The sequence below is a fragment of the Triturus cristatus genome, chromosome 9 (genome assembly GCF_964204655.1).
Source record: "Triturus cristatus chromosome 9, aTriCri1.1, whole genome shotgun sequence".
Taxonomy (NCBI): Eukaryota; Metazoa; Chordata; class Amphibia; order Caudata; family Salamandridae; genus Triturus; species Triturus cristatus.
The window spans coordinates 305,483,671-305,503,665 of record NC_140592.1 but is presented as its reverse complement, the minus strand read 5'-3'; the positions used below and the strand labels follow the sequence as shown (position 1 = coordinate 305,503,665).

The 19,995-nt window shown below is 42.8% G+C and overlaps 1 protein-coding gene across 1 annotated transcript in view; it reads right to left on the bottom strand.

The window, feature by feature from the left end:
• Positions 1–10,486: 10,486 nt before the first annotated feature.
• LOC146797786 (uncharacterized) overlaps positions 10,487–19,995 on the bottom strand; it is a 420,200-nt gene continuing 410,691 nt past the window's right edge. Inside the window, exon 19 of the mRNA XM_085624971.1 lies at positions 10,487–15,240. Coding sequence (XP_085481097.1) covers positions 10,634–15,240 — 4,607 coding nt within the window. The 3' untranslated portion in view covers positions 10,487–10,633. The remainder of the gene's footprint in view (positions 15,241–19,995) is intronic.

Genomic DNA, 19,995 nt, shown 5'->3' with positions numbered 1-19,995 from the left:
GCTTTTAGCTCCAGGACACTCCTTGGAGTAGCAGTTCGCTCTATAAATATCCCCACATAGACATAGACATACAGATAACTAAGGCTGGTTGAATGTTAGAGGTGAGTACTTGGATCCACCATGTCATGAGCAGCTTATTTCATTCACTCAGTATCTGTAAGGATCCTCCAAGGTTAGAATAATCTTCTCACAGAGACTTTTAGAATGAAAGGAGGACTCCATCACAGAAACTACCAAATTCTGTCCCAAGATAAGTTGAATGTTTTCAAATGCAAGTGCGCTAAATTATACTAGATGAAAATATATTTGTGGACGCCATGTACATACAACTTAAAGCAATTTTGGCCCATGTACAGGGCCACTCAGTTCCACTTATACAAATCAAAGTGAAGGAAGATGAGGACTGTGGAAGGATTGAATCTTTGAATTTGATTCAGAGCCTGATGATATTGTTCCAGGCAACCCTAAGCATGTGATATATCAGAAGATATCCTGGCCTTGAGATGCCAGTAACAAGTCTTTTTCACAGGGCCAGAAATGTTTGTCCCCTTAAGATTTTCTAGAACATTGCAGAGGTGTCCAACCTACACCCATGATGGCCAGATCCATTCTACATTTTCTACATAACCACTGACCATGTAAATGTGTACCATTTATAATCATTGCATTTAAATTTATGTTATGTGGATATCCTAAAAACCTGCCATGAATCCAGCCCTCCTGGACTCTATAGGACAACCTTCACATACACCAGAAGGCCAAAGGTCAACATGTGGTGTTCAGTATCAGAACTATAGAAGAAAGACTGCAATCCTCTTTCTCCTAGTTTTGAAGATCAATAATAATGGGCTACATGGACAACATATTCTGAAAAAGAATGACAATGGGGTACTCTTCTAGCCCAAACACTTCTGCTACATCCCCATCGTAATGCATCTAATGAAAAACAAACAGTCTAGAAATTCAGGAAAACAGGTATGGTTCATTTATTGTTTGCAGCTTTAAAATTAAACTTAATACAATACAAAAAGCAGAATACAAAGAAAAATATATAAAACAAAGTTTTCACAAATTATATGTACATTCAGAAAAGATCCTTAAAGCCATGGGTGACAATGCTGCTAAACATGTAGAAAGTATTTACAAGGACAGAAGAGAGGAAACCTCCCTCCTGCTATTCATTGGACAAACATATCATATCATATAAATAATTATTTTTAAAAAACCTTTAAAAGATAAGAACCTGTGACCCGCCAAAAGTGAGCCCTGTTGCCACTGTGGAATGCAGTCATAGACAAGTGTAAACATTAGCTGGAAAAACTGCCTGTGTGAGAGGAGGGTCTACAGCTTGAGGCAGAACATGTACCTGAAAAAAGCTGATGGACAAGGGAAACAGGGCCCTACCCAAAAACATCTTTCTGCATCTCAGCTGCTGTCACGGTCTACCCATATAAAGCATCTGAGGCAACAACAAGTAGAAGAATGGGGATTGAGAGTGCAAAAGTGGGGATCCGGAATGTCATTCATAAAAGATGTAAACTTGATACAACTTAGATCATGTACATAGCTCTCTCTTTGTCCCTTGTGCTCCATTTTTGATTTGGTGTTTAAAACCAACTCAGTGTACCATGTCTCAATTTTGGGAACTCTCGGACAACGTATTGCTGCAGTCGCTATACCTCTACAGCAGGTCTTCAGGAAGGGAGATCAGCTTATCAGGGTAAAGATTTAATGGCTTATGACTGTCTATCACTAGCAATCTGTGTGAACATCAGTGTGTCTGTAGAATGGCAGGAGGCAGCGCCAGGGCTCTATGTAGGCAGGCATAGATCTGTTTGAGTCCCTAGTTTGGAATTAGTCCAATACTGGTTTTCCCAACGCAGATCTAAAGCCAGAAAGAGCCTAATACACTCAACAGTGATGTTTCAAGAATATTTCTAATCACAGTACCAAGACAAACCCCAACAGATGGCTAGTAATTGGCCAGTAGGAGCAGTTAGTTTTCAATTCTCTAGACAGCCCTGTGTAGTAAAAGAGATCTAGCTGGAGCCACAAATCGAAAACCCATCGTCACAAACATCTGCACCACCGGGGGTAAGACAAGCAAGTAGATTGAATTTATTGTAGATATATACCTCTATGCCTGCTTAAGGGAGCTTCACCAGCTTTGTAAACATGAAGTTCTGCTTTCAGATTTTGAAGTTTAGAGATTAGTCCAGTGTGGAAATTGCTCAAAACTTAACTATTTGGCTGTTTGAACCTATGTATTGGAATTAGCCATAGTGTGTCAAACCAAGGAGCAATGGTGGTTAGGATATGCATTACACTTGGCTTCTGCAAGATGAGCAACGTCATACAAACAAACAATTGGGTACCGCTCTTGCCCAACCTGAAACACCATAGGTAACTGAATCTGATCTGCTCAGTAATGCACATATTTAGCGATATGCATTGTAAGGTCAGCAGGAGAAAGGTGTGAAGGGATGGTCTGTCACCTGAATAGAAACATTTCTGATGAAATGTTCAACAGCAAATCTACGACTCAGTGGCTGGCTATTACAAGATGAGAGGCACGATGCAAAGGATAAAACAGAATCTAGTTTAGGCACAGTGCCTGATCATCAACTTATTATTGCAGTGACTTATAATCCTTTTTGAAAACTTTGTGAACCAGACAAGGTACACCATTTTCCCCTATGGTGTAGCCTTAGATTAAGATAGGCTGTAGATTATTCTGTATAGGCCAAGCTGAGATAAACTTTGGTGCTCCAATCGGGGCAGTGAGAAATCATAACAGCAACTGCATTTACCGGGCTTGCAGTAGAAGTGTCCAACTTTGGTCCTAGTGTGCCAATCCATGCCTGATGCCTACATCTGAAAAAATTGCATACACGTAATATAAATGTGAATCGTTCACATGGTCAGTGGTTGTCATAAGCATGTAAGGTGGATCTAGTTACCCTTTGCCAATGCTGGAAAGAAATGTGATACACAAGAGTGACTTTCCAAAGTCCCTTCAGTCTTCCGGATGTTCAGTGGTTTATCCTATACATGTACAAGAGGCAATAAATACTAAATGAAATCAGAAGACAAACGTAACTTGTTTTGTTACATATGGGTCGGCACGCTTCAAAACAATGTGCAGAAAATGTTGAAGAAACTAGAGTGAAGAAACTAGAGTGAAGAGTAGAGGTGTGTAGCAGACTTCAGAACCTGCAATGTAAGACACTGAAACCTCTGTGCTGCAGTGGGTCACATCTATACTCAGCGAACCACAACGTGCCCCCAGGCCTTTATATATCTTTGGTGTAGCTGGCCTGAGCATACCTTTACTGAGTCTTGCAAGGGAATGCACTATCTCAGTTTAATAAGCCAGTTGCATAACAGAGTAACAGGGGCCCACTGAAAAGATGCTGAAGCTGTAGGAGGTGGGTTAGCCACCACCTTAATGCTCCTCCAAATGTTTACTATGCTTTTTGACAATCATCTTGTCCAAAGTTGGGGTGGGTTATAAATTCCGCTCCACCATCGGAATTAGCAGAGTTTTGGTCACTTTGCATTGCGAATTTAACGTGCAATTCTGGCAAAATTCCGCTAACCACCGTGTGGTGTAGTTTATTCCCACACACGGCTTGTCAAAAGGTAAGTTGGCGAGTGATATTTGGTGTTCCCTGGTGCGATTTTAAGTCGGTAGAAGGGCACCTGGCGAGATTTCCCCAACAAGGGAGGTCGCGAACGTTCGCGGTCAGAAAGTTGCCCCTCGAGTAGAAAATTTACTTGAGCGTCATCTAAGTCAACTCAAAAAGCAGTGCCCTCTGGTGCCCTTTGCACTGATGTTTCAGCACTGAAGGAGCTCTCGGCGCTAAAAATCAGCACGAGCAACACGATGTACCTAATTCTGCCTGTTCGTGGAACTCTGCAAAATCTTGTGGAGTTTTCATGTAACTACATGGAATTCCTCGGACTGAAACTCTGCGAGATCTGCCAACCCCTCCTCTAAAGCATCTGAGACTCATGCTTGAGTAGCTTGTCCAGTCCAGGCCTTTTCTTTTCACTAATAATTTCAGGATTAAAAGTAGAGTTGAGAGTTCTATCACTATATATGCTATTAGATTATTGATTTCAGAGGACTATTTTACCCAGCCATGGCTTTAGCCCCTTCCTCCTCAAGGAGTCCGCTTGTGGAGGCAGATTCATTTGGACTTATGCTGTCGGGATATCTGTTTACAGTTGTGCTGTGGGTGAAGTATGCCTGCCAGGTATGCATGACACTTTGTCTTACTCTACCTGTAGATGAAGTAACCATGAAAGATGCTGTACGCACCTGTGTCTCACCAATAGAGCTAGGACTAAAATGCCTGTATGCCATGGGTACATCATCGTTCCAAGAGCACCTTGACCAAACACCCTCCGTTGGGGTTATAAAGAAAGCTTTTTATTGCCATTCCAGTAAAACATTCGGGGCATCCTGCTTTTTTGTTCTCTCAGATGATCCGAAAGCGACAACTTTATGCTTGATTTTATATTTCATGCTGGAGTAAACAGCACTGTCACCAGGTCTTCAACATTGAAGTCTAGATACAGATTACGTTTGGTTCCCTATCCACCACTACACAGGGATCTCGTTTTGGCCAGGGCTTCCATCCCTCTGTGTCCATTCCTTCTTTTAAATGCCCTCTCTTCTCACACTCACCTATACTTGCTCTCTTTGTTCAATCTCACATTTCTTTCTCTCTCTCGCTGCTCTTTCTCACTTCATCCATCAATTTCCCCAGAAGAGGGTTAGCGAGTGTTTGCCCCTTAAATTTAGCTCTGGTGTAATTTATGGCTCAGGTATACATTTAGAGGAAAAACCTACCAAAGTAAGTGTTTGCTTACTATTGGTGAACCCAGATTGATTTTCTTCAAGATCCCACTTTTGATTTTGTTTTAAAGGGCTGACTATTTGTGGCCTTCAGTACTGTGTCCCTTTTCAGATATTTGTATCTGAAAATTATAGAACCTGGAAAAAGAGCAGGCATAGCTAGGTTCTGAACACTGTTTTATTATGACTGCTGCTCTTTACAGGCTGAATAGATGATGATGCATTAATCACTATTAGTACAAGTGCAGGCCCAACCAACAACACTGGTGCCAACAGAATGGGACTACCCCTTCTCCTTCATAGAATGCTTAGCTTCCAGGAGATCATTTGTTGCAAATGGATACCCCATAACCAGGAGAGAAATGCAGGTCTTAATGACAACGTGGACCAGAATTTTCCAAGAATTCCAGAAAACAATATTGAAAGTTACTATTTCAATTAGATTTATGAGCTCTTTTTAGATGTAAAGTTCTCCTTCTTTGGAAGGAATGAAAATCTCATACACCATCCTCCAAGGTTTTCTTTTTACCCAGCTCCACTTTCTCTATCCCCATCACAATCACTCTCACATACACACTTACCTTTTGCTACAGCCACATTCACATCACAGTATTTCTGTCTTACATAAAGTTTCCACAGGGGATATCCAAATTCACACCTCCCTTTGCTGCCACTGGCTGATACTGAGACAATAGGGAAGTATTGCTATTTCTCAAAGAATCTCAACGCATCTCATGTGCTCTTCTTAGTTCAGGAATAACAAAGTATGCATGGTCACAGACTTCAGTTTCACATCTTCCCAGGAAAGGTCCATTTTAACACCTTATTTCATTGCTTTGGCATTGCTTAGAGAGTGCATTGGAAGAGCAAAATTATTTTCACGCATCATTTTTTTAGAAAGTTTTGGCTTTTACATTTATTACGCTTGGGTGTTCATTACTTGAAAATTGTTCGCGGAGTATATCATCATGCACAAACGTCACGTGAGATGCCAACTTAATGCATTGGCCATAAAATTTTTAAAAAGTCCTGTTGTGGTGAATGTTACAAAATCAGTGCTTTCTGTTTTTGCAGACATGAAGCCCCTGTGAGAAAACATGATTTCATGAAATGAAAATTTAAATTACACAAGTTACAGGCTACCCACTAATAAGGATTTAAATAAGATGTCTCTCATAATAAAAAAATGATCAGAGCCCTAGTAAGAACGACCAAAGGTATGCAGAAAGAGCTCTGCAGTAGGACCTGTATCATACAGTAGGATCAGTATCACCGATCTAGCCCAAAAATGTTTTGCCTCCTTTCTTAACAGCAGATTCTTTCAATATTGTGAAGGGCCTTTCTACTCAGTTTCACATCTTTTAAAATGTGGGGTCTCACAGGGATCTTCAATAAGCCCCACACTTTTCAATATCTGCATCTGCCTGCTCACAGATATCACATGTTCCCATGGACTTTCAACGGTGTCAAATGCAGACGACACACAGATTATTATCTCACTTAAGCCAACACAGGAGCAATCTCTTGCCAACTGAACTGTTGTTTAAGGCAAGTTGCAGATTGGATGTCCGCCAGCTGTCAAACATTTAGCAGTAACAAAACTGAGGTATTAGTAGTTGGCAGTAACCCATCCATCTGGAATGAACATTGTTGGCCTAAGTCCATCGGAGATCATCCCTCGCTCAAGTCCGAAGTAAAAAGCCGGGGTGTTATAAGTGACAATAAACTCACTATGGAGGCTTAGGCTAGGAAACTGTCCTCATGTTGCTCTGGCTTGCTGAGACCCCTCTGGAAACTGCTGGGCTGGTTGCCAGGCCCCACACAGAGAGTGGTAGTACAAGGTATGTTGCTATCACGCCTAGACTATGGGAACTCTCTATATTTGGGGAGGCTGCAATCAGGGATCAAAAAAAACTCAAGTTCTTCAAAACGCTGCGGCCTGAATTCTCCAGTAAATACCAAAATATCAGGCTGTTTCATCCGCACTACCCAGCTTACATTGGCTACCAATACACAAGAGGATACAGTTCAAGGCTCTATGCCCAGCCCATCAGTCGGCGCATGTGTAGGGATGAAACAACATTTGATTCATCCCTACTGTCCTAGAAGACTGCTACGGTCTGGGAATCCAGGTCTACTCTCCATTCCCAGGATAAAGAAAGCCTGGGGCAAGGGGCGCTTGTTTGCACATTTAGCACCCAAATTATTGAACACTTTACCCGCAGCACTTAGGAAATATGCAGTGGCGTAACAAAACTTGAAGGGGCAACCCTGCAAAGTACATGGAGGGGGTCCCCACCCTCTGGACCCTGTCAGGAGCTATCAGGCCAAGGCCCTCCTTTGCACAGTGACAGAGGCAGCCCCCTAGAGATTGGGACCCCTGCACCACAGGGGCTGCAGGACTATTGTTACACCCCTGGAAGAATGAGAACACACTCAGCTTTTTGAAACACTTAAGACATATCTTTCCACCTAAAATATGGCGACTCTGAGTCTGGCTAACTGACTAGAGCTGGGGGGCACACTGGGCAACCATGCGCTGAAGTGCTATGAATAGAATCTGTGCCCCTCCACAGCCTACATCATCATGAGAGTGCCAACACAAAACCTTACTGAAAACAATAATGCAGAGTTTGTGAAAATGAAAGCACGGAGACCCAAGACCGCAGCAAAGGCAGCCAAGTGCCAAGGTAGCCCTATATCATGGCTGTCTAGTCTTGATTCCACTTATGCCTCTTTCTTCCACTACTCCACTCTTCTTGCCTGTTTATCTCATTCATAAGGATTTCATCTTTCTCCCTTTGTCATTGTTTTGTGTGTTTGTTTCTCTTCCTCATCCTTTCCGGCCTTTCTTTCCCCCGCACAAAAATACATCCAGATCCCCCAAAGTGAGTGCTTGTGCCCCTATCTGCAGCCACCAGGACAAATTTAGCACTGTCCGGCCGACAGAGGGATTTATCGGTCAAGGTGGAGAGCGGCCCTGTAAGTCAGGTGCTAGGCCTATCTGAGGACTGGTAAGCACAGTATTAAGGTACATATACTATTTGTCCGCTTGAAAGTGTCCCATAATTTGCCAATGTTCCTAAGTGTTTTGAGCAACAGATACATTTTGGGAAGGTACGTGCAAGATGTCAAATTTGCTTTCTTCAAAAGTTCAGACAATAAAGAAGTGGCGGCCACCTGGTTCATATGGCATGACCCGGAAGTAGATCCTCCCAGCTCCACCCTTAAGACGCTAAGTGCTGAGAAAGACAAGAACATGTACAGTGGAGTAGAGAGGATGGAGTGGAACAGCTCACGAAAACAATGAAAAGCTCTCATTTGAACGAACGCTTGTGACCTGAATCACCTTTTGCCACTTACCATTGTCTAAGGTATCAACCAGCTGCATATTATAGGCCGCTGAAGCCCTCGAGTGTGCAGGGTGCAGAGGTTCTCCTCAAGTGTCCTATTTGCCCAAGGCTTTTATATATATTTGAGTGGCAGTTGGCTTAAGTGTAGATTTAGTGGCCCCTCCACAATATTTTAGTGAAGCCACCTCAGTTTGTGTTACGGCACAGGCAGCGACTTTTGCGCTCGCGCTACCAAGAGGTCCCTCAATTTCTAAAAGTCTGTACAATTAATACATTTTGTGCATATGGGTGCATTTGAAAACGAAGTAAAGAACTGATCTGTCATTGTTTTCATTTTCACAGCATGCCCCTCCCTCAGTACTTCCTAGTTTACAGTTGCTACAATTTTCTAATAATGCATTTTACTTTTTCCCTTTCAGCTTTGCCTCTAGAAAGCATGACGTTCTGTTTTAAATAGGAGCATTTTTAATATTTCTTACAAAGACAGTGCATTGGCTTCTCTGGGACCCGACAGCCAGTTTCTGGGGTAATTCCCCAGCTAGACACTCGGGTAGACGCTGGGTGCATAGACCATGAGTGCTAGCCCTGGGAGGCAGTCCCCGCAGTAACCGGTGCCCGCTACAGGTCATGCTTCCAAATAGTTGCTATTAAAAACAAAGATCAAAATCTATTAGACATCAACTGCTTAGAAGGAAGAAAGAACAGATTTGGAAACTTTCCAAAAAAGAAACACTAGCTGGATTGAGCCTATACGCATTATTCACTTCAGTAGAGGTCATGATCATGGAATATTTCACTTTTTCAATAGCTCCTATGCTTTGAAGGAGGTTAAGCACCAGAACATTATAGTCTGTTCGGTTGTGGATGGATTTGGAAAATACCACCAATAGACATGTCAGCACAATATCAGGATAATCAGGAAGGCCCAGTGTTGATGGTGACAACCCTTTCCCCATCCCAGTAACACCTTTAAAACAAACTCCCTTGCTGTAAACCATCACCTGGCATTGATGAAAGAGCATATTAACATCACAGAGGCTATACCTGACTACACAAGTGTCACAGCCTATGTGGTTTGACCTGCAGTTTGTCTACACAGACTCTGGAAAACTGATGGTCTGAGGCAGACCCAATGCTGCTGTGCATGGTACAAGCTAGCACTACTGACCTACTGAGAGGTTGCTGTGGATGGGTGACTGACCTAGTCAAATTTATGTACCTCTAGGCAGTGCAAAGTGGGAGTCAGTCCATGCAACAGGTCATACAAAAACCATGGAATGTCATCATCTGCCTCTGTTGATGGTCGGACGACCAGTATCTCAGGATGTTTTCTCCAGTATAACATGGATTCGCACATCATGTCATTATCTCCCTCTGTTTACGGTCGGATGGCTAGTATCACAGGATGTTTAGAACAGTATAACATGGACCCGCACATCTCTGTCATCCCGCTTGACCTTATCTGGCATTCAACAATGATCTCCACTTGATCATCACACTCTCTTATTGCAGCTGGAAGAGATACACCTCTGACCCATATGCCCACCTCCCAAGAACAGCACCAAAGAATCAGCAGAAAGATCTAAAAATATCCACTGCTTCCAAATGTTCCCATTAGATGGGCTGATAATAAGTAATGCCTCACCTCTCCCACCTAAAGTAGAAGGTGGATGTCGAATGCAGGGCAGCCTTACCTTTTGCCTAACATGTCTGCCACACAAACACCCCAAGTGGTGCAGATGTGCTACCATTCGAAAACCCAAGACGTTTGTGTCCCAATCCATAGGAATCACTTTGGTCACCACATTTCACAAAAGGACCCCTCATGTAGATTCAAGCTGTCAGGGTAATCTCATAGAAAACCAGTTGAAAGGCAAGTTATAGCCTGAACTTTAAGTGCAACTAAAACCTTATGTCTCACAGGAAGAGGGTGGTGTCAGTTTGAAAGGGGAGGGTTCACCTTTTGTGAGCGCCACTGTATGCAACACAAAGAGATTGTGTGTGGCTGACTCATCACACTGCAAAAACCGAGACAGGAGACACTTTATACAAAATTCTCAGCCAATAAGAAACATGAATTAGAACATTGGTCAATTGTTCTCTGTACAGCATATGGTCTGGTTTCAGGTACCACATTTTGTGAGCATATTCTTTGGCTGCTTGCCACCCAACATGTCTCTCTACAGGCATCTTATACAAAATCTATGTCTTTTCACACACTGTGGACTTGATCCCAGGGGATATTTCCTTTGATCCAGATGATCTTGCAAACCTTGTGGCCAGATTGTCCTAGAGCTTCCAGTATTCCTGTTGGAAGTTCTTTATCTTGGCCCTGCAATTGGCTGGTGTGGCAGGCTACATTAAGAAAAGTGCTGCAATCCGTTTGACACCGAGGGTTGTCGGAGATAATGGAAACTCAGGTCTTTTGTTGAGTGTCCAAGGGACCCCCATTGATGTTCACCCGCCTTACATTTTGGAATTCTGGGGCTGCCAAAAAGGGGTGCGTAAGGCTGACCTGGGCATTGCTGAAAGAGGCAATGCGACCACTGCCCCCTATCTGGATGTTGACTGTGGTAGAATAGCTTGCCTTCAGTAGGCCTTTGTCCTGGGTTTCATGGGAGTCCTCCAGGTCTGGAGTGAAAAGCAATTCCTCAGCTGACACATTCTTTAGGGTTTCTTGCACTGGGACACAGAGTGCCACATTATCCACAAGTAGCTTTCTCTCCTCTGGTCTGCCAACATCATCCTCTCTGTATTTGACATTGGTTGGAGAACTAGCACACCTTTCATCCGCTTTTTTCTGAAAGTGTAATTCTTCATGATTTTCATGGCTTACATACTTTGATCGAAGTTCACGAACATCCGGCCAGTGTATGCAAGTTAGCTCATGCGAGCTGAGACTACCACCTCCACTTCTTACCGGTGATTGGATGCCGGGACTCTGACATGGAGGGCTACCCATTGATCCCATGGTTCCCCAGATGACAGCCTCATCTTCTCTTGCTCCAAGAGAAAGCCGGCCAGGACGCAGTGGGCTACTGCTTCTTTCCTTGAGGGCAGACGAAGGAAGCTGGCCTCCTCTTGTTCTCTTGTTGCTTTGAGGTAAACTGAATGGCCCTGTATTGGGGCTGGTGGTTAGTGGTGAGACTGGCATGGAAGTGCTTGGGCTTGTGCATGTAGGAGTTGAACTTGCAGATAAGGAAGGAGACCTCTCAGAGGAATTCATGCACAGTGGAGTGAATGCACACACTCTGGAACCCACAAATGAAGAGCGAGGTGGCTTTCCTCTTGTAAAGCTGACGTCTGGGGGAGGGGAACATATCCTCCTGCATACTGGAGAGGGAGACTGCACCCTCGAATTAGGCTCTGAAACAGCAGAAGAAGTAGGAGACCACCTAGTTTGGGGAATGGATGGCATTCTGGAAGTTGTAGATGGGCGTGGAAAAGCAATGACAACTGCTGAACCGGAGGGCAAACAGACAGTCTGCTCTGATGGCTTCAGGTCCACATGCACTGGATTTGGAAATCTTAGGTCTGAGGAATTTAGGCCTTGAGTGATTGGGTTGCATTGTCTCAGATCTGAGGTATGTTGGTAGGGTGAGCCTGTGTTTGAAGGCTCTGTGTATGAAAGGCTATGGTTCGAAGACCTCAAGTCTAATGGTTTTGGTTGTGAAAGCCTTGGGTCTGGCTCCTTTGAATCTGAATGTCTTTCATTTAAAGACTGCTGGTTAGATTCAGATGGAAGAATCTGTTCTGATCGTCTCTGATGGCCTGATTTGCTGGGGTCAATTGACTTTGGGTCTGAAGATCTTGTCTCTAGTGGTCTTGTGTCCAACTGTCTCTGGTGTGGATATCTTGTGTCTGATTGCTTTGGGTCTGATGGCTTTGGGTATACCACACTTGGACTCCATTCCATCTTTTTCTGTTCTAATGAATTTGGGTCTAATTTCCTTAGATCTAATGAGCTGTGGTCTTTTTGTGGGTCTGAAGGCCTTGGGTCTGATGGCGTGAGATCTGATGACCTTGGTTCTGAAAGTCTTTGATCTAACGATGTCCTTGGGTCTGATACGCTCCGGTCTGATGGCCTTGGGCCTAAAATCCACAAGTCTAGTAGACATGGGTCTGACTGCCTTCGGCCTAATAGGTTTGAGCCTGATTTGGTTGAATTTGATAGTCTTGGGTCTGAGGCTGTTTGTTTTGACAGTATTAGATTTGAGGGACCTGAGTCTGGTGTTTTGGGGTCTGGTAGGTTTAGATTTGATGGCATCGGGTTTGACAGCTTGCGATCTGGCAACCATGAGCCTGTTGGTCGTGATTCTGATAGTGGTGGCTCTGACATCCAAATGCCTGATGCACTCACATCAGGTAGCCTTGACTTTGATGGCTCAAAGTCTGATCGCTGTGGCTCTGTCAGCCCTAGGTCAGTCAGTTTTGGGTATGGCATTGCCAAATCTAAACACATGAAGTCTAACAACTGTGGGTCTGAAGGACTAGAACATGATGGCCTTGAATTTGACATCCTCTGGTCTGGCAGCCATGAGTGTGATGACCTCATCTCGAAGAGTCTAGGGTCTGACGGCTGCATGCCTGACAGTCCCTGCTTTAATGACCTCAAGTCTGAGGCCCTCTGGTTTGGGGTTTTACATCCTGGAGGTCTTGGATCCACTGTCTTCAGCTGTGAGGTCATCACATTTGGTGGCTTTGTGCTCAAAGGTATTGTGCCTGAAAAGCATAGGATTTTATCTGATGCACCAGAACATTTCTCCCTGGTACTTGTTAATGCTCCTGGACTACTACCAGGATGACAGAAAAAGGGCTGGGATTGACAAGAGTTTTCTTTGGCATGGGTGAGAGAAAGTGAAGCAGATCGTTTTATTTTAACTCCCTCTTTTGCAAAGCCTGATGACTTTGGTATGCCGAATGAATTAATTTTAACGGGAGATGGTGATCTGTATCCCCCCCGAAATGAAGAAGATGACAGCGGCCGGGAAATATGATGCTGAGGTGCTAGAACTGTCTCCCTAATTTCACAACTTTTAGATTTGGTCAGCACACTCTTTTGGGGAAGACTTTGGCCAATACAAGAAGCAGTGAGGTACTTTGATAAAGCAGCAGAACTGGAAAGTTTCTTTTGCACAAATGCAGGGGGGTGAATCCTTAGATTGGGACTGAAGGATACAGAGGAGTGTTCCACTGGGGAAAGAGGCGAGCTGTCTGGAGTGTCTGGAGGCCTGGCAAATACCAATGGTTTGTTCTTAGCCTTGGGTGCCTGCAATGTCCTTTCACAATCTGTAGTTTGCGGATAACAGGAACTATCTTTCGATGCAGAATATCCTGTTGACTGCAAACTTCCTCTGTCTTTCAAGATCAGGGAAGTGGTCTTCTCAATTTTTATGTGTTCTGGGAGCTGAAGGTTGGCCACTGCAGCAATGGAAGCTTGCAGTTGTTGAGGACTTTGACTGGTTACGCATGGGACTTCGGCCCCTTGTGCTGGAGGATCAATTTCGACAGACAAGGGAGAGGAAGAGGATTTTATCTCAGGGTTTTCATTGTATGATATGTCCATGGCTTTGACATAGTTATCATCTTTGTTAATATTGGTTGGTGCTTCAGGTTTCAATTTAGAGTGTGGATAATCCTCAATTATTCCAGAGCCTGAATACAGTGTTGAATTTAGACAACTCTTTTCCATTTCTAGGGGAAGTGTGAATGAGATATTAACTGTATCTGGAATCATTGGTTGCTGTTCTGACTCCCCACTTAAAGTGGATGCTGGAGACAATATATTAACAGGTACAGTAACTATTGATACACTGGCCACTGTCTCAATTAAATTGGGCATTGAATTAGATTCCTCACTAGCTCCTTGTGGAGATGCAAGATTTATCATGTTGTTGTGGACAACTGAAGAAGTATTTACATCAGGATTAATATCTTCATTAGGGGTGGCAGATGGTAAAAAATCCCTTTCATTTGGTGAAGTTGTAATCAATGATTCTACGTCGCTGTCACATTCTGCTTCAATGACATCAGTTCTGGACACTGTAGTATGAGCAGAAGAACTTGGGGCCTCTGGTGGATGTTGCATCTGAGGCTCAATATTGTTCTTTTTTGATTCCAAACAGGAAAGCGATGTAATATCATTATTTGTTATAAATTGTGGTAACATAACAGTCTCCTTGACAGAATCAGAGCTTAGTGGTAGGATCTTGGAACAATTGTTCAAATCACAAAGTTTTTCATTGACATCTTCTTTCTCTTCTACTCTCAATGGTGGTGACACATTCTCCACGTTTGCTGCAGAAATGTCTAAGCATTTAAGGGATCCATTTTGAAAAGTTAATTCAACCGGTTCAATAACACTGACCAGCTCTGCGGAAGTGATCTCCGATTGCTCATGTGGTTCAACCTTGGATACTAATTCCAGTACCCTTGAATCAATACTTAAGATTGGGGCGGTAATATCAGATCGATCATGGAGTCTAGTTGGGGGCAAAGATTCTTGAGGCTCCAAAACATGCTCTTTCATTTGGAAAGGCATTGAAGATATGTCAATGCATCCAATTTCAGATGTTAATTTTGTTGGCTCTTGAATATTAGATACGCTCTGTGAATGCATTTTAGGAATTTCATTCAGTATATTTTCAGCTGAGGTTACTTCCTGGTGTGAATGCTGCACACAGTCAGTTACTTCTCCATTCACCGCATTTGATGTCATTGGTGTTTCAAGTTCTAGATCTAAAGTTGGAATTTCAGGCATGAGTGAAATCAAACTTGTGAACTCATTTGGGGTGGAAATGTAGTCCTCCTCCAAAGACTCAGCTAGGCCCTCAAGTGACACTTTTGTTTCTTCTCGATGTAATGTGCCAGTATCATCCGATGCAGGAAATGGCTTCTGGTTGCTATTTTCCAGGTCATTGACACTCTCTTTCACAGCGGAAATGAGGGAACTGTTTTCTTGAATGCAGTTTAAATGCAGCAGTGATTCACGGATGAGTACATGGCCATAAACCTGTGGCTCAACTGAAAAAAGAGAAAAAAAACACTATCAATAATCTTTGCATATTTTGATTTTAATTATGTTTATAACTTTAACAGTTTTAAGAAAAATGTTGTGTCTCCGTAACAAATGTTTTCAGCATATACCTTTTATAGACTTCTTTGGTTATGTTAAAGTCCACAGTTTTCAATTTCAGAAAGATAGTTTCCATTCCAAGACCACCCATTAGATAGTGGAGTTATACAAATGTGAATATATAGAATTCACACAACAAAAGTCGCTCATTGTATCTTTATACCTGGGAATGGGTTGGAGAACAATGTCTATCTTCAAGTGCCTACATTTAATATCTAAAGAATAAACTTGTTTAATACCTATTTATTACAAGAAGGCAGATTTAATGGCAATGTATAAGAAGAGGGCAAATACCATAAAGCTGTATGAAATGTATTGAGTGCATTATGCAACATATGTAGCCCACCTAGAAAGAAAATTATCCATCGCTATGAATCAGCATGTATTTATATGTAATACGTAGGCCTCATTGAACCAACATGTAGAGCTATGTTGAAATATCGATTAGATAGTAGTAGATTTGCATCATGAGGACAAGAGGCATCTATTCAGTAGGCACCCAATCAGACTCATTGCATGGAGTCAACATTCATCTCTCTATACCTCAAATATGTACCCCAGACTTTATTGTCCTGCTTACAGCACCCTACACACTCATATATACATTTATCAGAATGCATATATCAGTCCATATTATGGCCATTTTCCAGGGCTGGAATCTCAGAGCTGCCCCAGAGTACCACTTTTTCCCAATAGTTAAATATCAAACTTGTGTTATATAGATTTCAATTATATCATGTCCTGTGTCATTCTCCCATATTCTATTCAGTAGTGAGTTCAGGCAGACACTTACACCAGCCCAAATCTCTTCACTCGGAGCATAGTCCCACAGTGTGGAACAAGTTGCCCAACTGATCACATAATCTAAGACAGGTTGTCTTTGATTTCCTCATTAGTTTTAATCTAACAAGTGTGTGTGTAAAACACCCTATCCACCCTAAATTTGGTGCTGATGGCCAACTCAATAAGATGGTGCAATGCTTCTTCTGAACTGCATCCTCTATTTTCCCAAAATTAACTTCCCATTTAGACTTCAGACCACTCGGCTCTCTAGATTGTTATGAAGTAGTGTCATCTAGAAACACTGCCTTTTTTGACAATACCGATAGGATCATCCTGTTCTTCAGTGCTACACCACTGGAGACATGGGAGTCATTCTTCATATGGACTCTTAATGTGAGCCAAAAGCATGGGTATGGAAAAACTTCAGAGTCTGCCATACAAAGCTCAGTTTTTTGACCCTCTGGGGTCCAAACCTCTAAAGAATGGCGATGCCTATCACATTCCGGCTGCAAAATCCTTGTAGGTTCCTCAATTCTCCCAGATGGGTGAGGTCAGCCAACCAGCCCTCCAATCCCAATTTTCCACACCTTTCCAGTAAGCACCAGCAGGTTTTTGGTGTGCTGGTCCCATGTAGTGCAGCTGGTCACCCATTGTGCGTAATAAAGTAAAAATAAATCCATAAATTGTAAGAAATCCATTCCATGACGAAATATTTATGTTTGATTATGTGGCGTGGTTCTCTCTCTCTCTCTCTCTCTCTCTCTCTCTCTCTCTCTCTCTCTCTCTCTCTCTCTCTCTCTCTCTCTCTCTCTCTCTCTCTCTCTCTCTCTCTCTCTCTCTCTCTCTCTCTCTCTCTCTCTCTCTCTCTCTCTCTCTCTCTCTCTCTCTCTCTCTCGCTCTCTCTCTCTCGCTCTCTCTCGCTCTCTCTCGCTCTCTCTCTCTCATATATATATATATATATATATATATATATATATTACCTACTGGCGGTCGCCAGTAGGTAGTTATAGTTAGGACCCCTTTTCCATAGGAAATCCGCAACATTCTATTTTGAATAACTTTGGGGCCGGTCGACGAATCCTCGCGAATTTCTCAAAATAGGTGGGGCGCTACGCTCCGCTCCTACCCTGAAAGTCTCGGGGGGATTCGTCAAGCGGGGGCTGAGATAAAAGGGGGGTCCCAAAACGTGTTTTTCCCATGCATTTTTCCATAGGACCTTTAGACAGGGCTACAGCCCGAACGGCTGAACAGAATTACTAGAAATTTGGCAGAGAGGTAGTCCTCAGGTCAAGGAAGTGCCTTTTGTAGGTTTGGTGTAAATCTGTTCAGTAGATTCTGAGAAAATAGCCTTTAAATCAATATATATATCTGAGCCAGCTTACGGTACGCTTACCGTAAGCTTACCGTACGCGTACGGTGGCGTGCGCGAGCGCGATTCTGATTGGCTGTTACATCTAAGTAAACATTCGAATCGGTCGAAACCAGGAAGCGGCGGCCGCCATTTTCTCTCTCGCACTCTGAGGGGGGGGCTGTAAATAAAGGGAAAAAACATATAAAGGGGCTGTTTAGACAGCGCCCATGCACATAGCCATGTTAGTTGAGTCCTCAAAGGCCAAAAACGGTAAATTTTTATTTTTTGAAAATTTCGCCGATTACGCTTACCGTACGCGTACGGTGCGCTTACGCTAAAAATTTTAATTAAAAAAAAACAAACTCTCTGTGCATGGCATATTATTGTCATCACTTACAAATTAAATTTAACAGATTACCTATCACAAGGAAGCGCATAATATGTCCTCCATGTGCGCACGGTGCGTAACGTGGGCACGCGGTGCGCGTAGCGCACTGCGTGCCCACCTTGCGTGTACGGCACTAACTGCGTAAAGTGGGCGCGCGGTGCGCGAAGCGCACCGCGTGCTCACCGTGCGCGCACTGTGCGAAGCGCACCGCGTGCTCACCGTGCGCGCACTGTGCGCGAAGCGCACCGTGCGCGCACGGAACGAACTGCGTTAAGTGGGCGTGCACGCCACGAATGGCGTAAAGTAACTTAGCATTTAAAAAACCGTACAAATTCACTGAAAAAACCATAGGTTTCACACACGTTATAGTTAGGAATTAGCATTTAAAAAACCTTGCAAATTCACTGAAAAAACCATAGGTTTCAGACATGTTATAGTTAGCGGAAATTTTACTGATAAAAAACCAATGAAATTCCCCCGTTATAGTTAGTGCAGGCAACTATAACTCACGCGACCGCAATCTTCTGCTGATGACATATGTGTCTTTAAGAGAAAAAAATAGTTCTAATATATGTGTAGCTAAAAATTTATGGAAGAAGACATGGGCAAATAAGTGTCTAAATACAGTATTAGCATCAGCAGAGGATTGCGGTCGCGTGAGTTATAGTTGCCTGCACTAACTATAACGGGGGAATTTCATTGGTTTTTTATCAGTAAAATTTCCGCTAACTATAACATGTCTGAAACCTATGGTTTTTTCAGTGAATATATATATATATATATTATCTACTGGCGGTCGCCAGTAGATAGTTATAGTTACAACCTAGTTTCCATAGGAAATCTCAAAATTCTATTTTGAATAACTTTGGCGCCGGTTGACGAATCCTCGCGAAATTTTCAAAACTAATGGGGCGCTCCGTTCAGCTCCTACCCTGGAAGTCTCAGGGTAAGTCGTAAAGCGGGGGCCGCGAAAAAAGGGGGGTCCCAAAACGCGTTTTCCCCATGCATTTTTCCATAGGACCTTTAAGACACAGCTACAGCCAGAATGGCTGAACAGAATTACTTGAAATTTGGCAAAGAGGTAGTCCTCAGGTCAGGCATGTGCCTTTTGCATATATGGTGTAAATCCGTTCAGTAGTTCCTGAGAAAATCAAAAGTAAAATCATATACATATCTGGGCGGAGCCTAACCACACATCTCATTGTGAGATCTGATTGGCTGTCAGCACTTCATCCAAGAAGTGTTGGCAGCCATCTTGGGACCAATATACATGATAGCACCTCATTAAAAAGCATTGCAGTTAATAGAAGGTTTTAAGACTTTAGTTACATTATAAATAGGCTATTTGGTTTTAGGTTTAAACCTATAATAACTGATAAAACTCCACGGAAAGGAAAATAGCCATCACTGGTGTTATCATATAAACACTGACAAAACACCTTTGCAACCACAAACTAAGTGCCATTCAAAGAAAGGAAAAGATGAGTGAAAGAGTCATTTTTTTTTTGTCCTTACGAGGCCAATACAATGTAACTTTGTTATACAAGGTAGTATCAAGAAAGACTGGGCTAAAAATATTCTGTTTGAGTTTTGTTGTTTAGGGATGTCACTGAAACATTGTCTCTTCTTCCTTCTGCTTTTTTTACGTTTGTGATCTTTGGTCTAAAGATGGTGTTTAGATGCATTTTTAGGTCTTATTTAGTTATTTTATAAACTGTAGAGAATTGGGAAATATCAAAATCATATTTGAAATTTTGGCTACATTTGACTTCACTGATAGGTCAAATGGCTGGTTTCATTAGAATCTTTCCTAATATGTAGCATCACATTTACCCACAGGCAGAGAATGGGTGAAATCCTATGGTACATCTGCCCCCCCTCTCTAGTGAGTCAGTATTGATTGTAAGGGAATTGCCAAACACCCCAGTTTTCAAACATTCAATGCAAGATGTACTGACAGGTATGTGTGAAAAGAATGTTGTCACCAAGCATCTGAGTTAGTGGTGAAAACATGACACCAGGCATTTGGTAAACATGGAACACAGTGCTGCTGAAAAAAGTTCCTAACAAGTTCAATTAAGATTGGAGTGATATTGTTTGTATTTGCAGTAATTCAGCTAC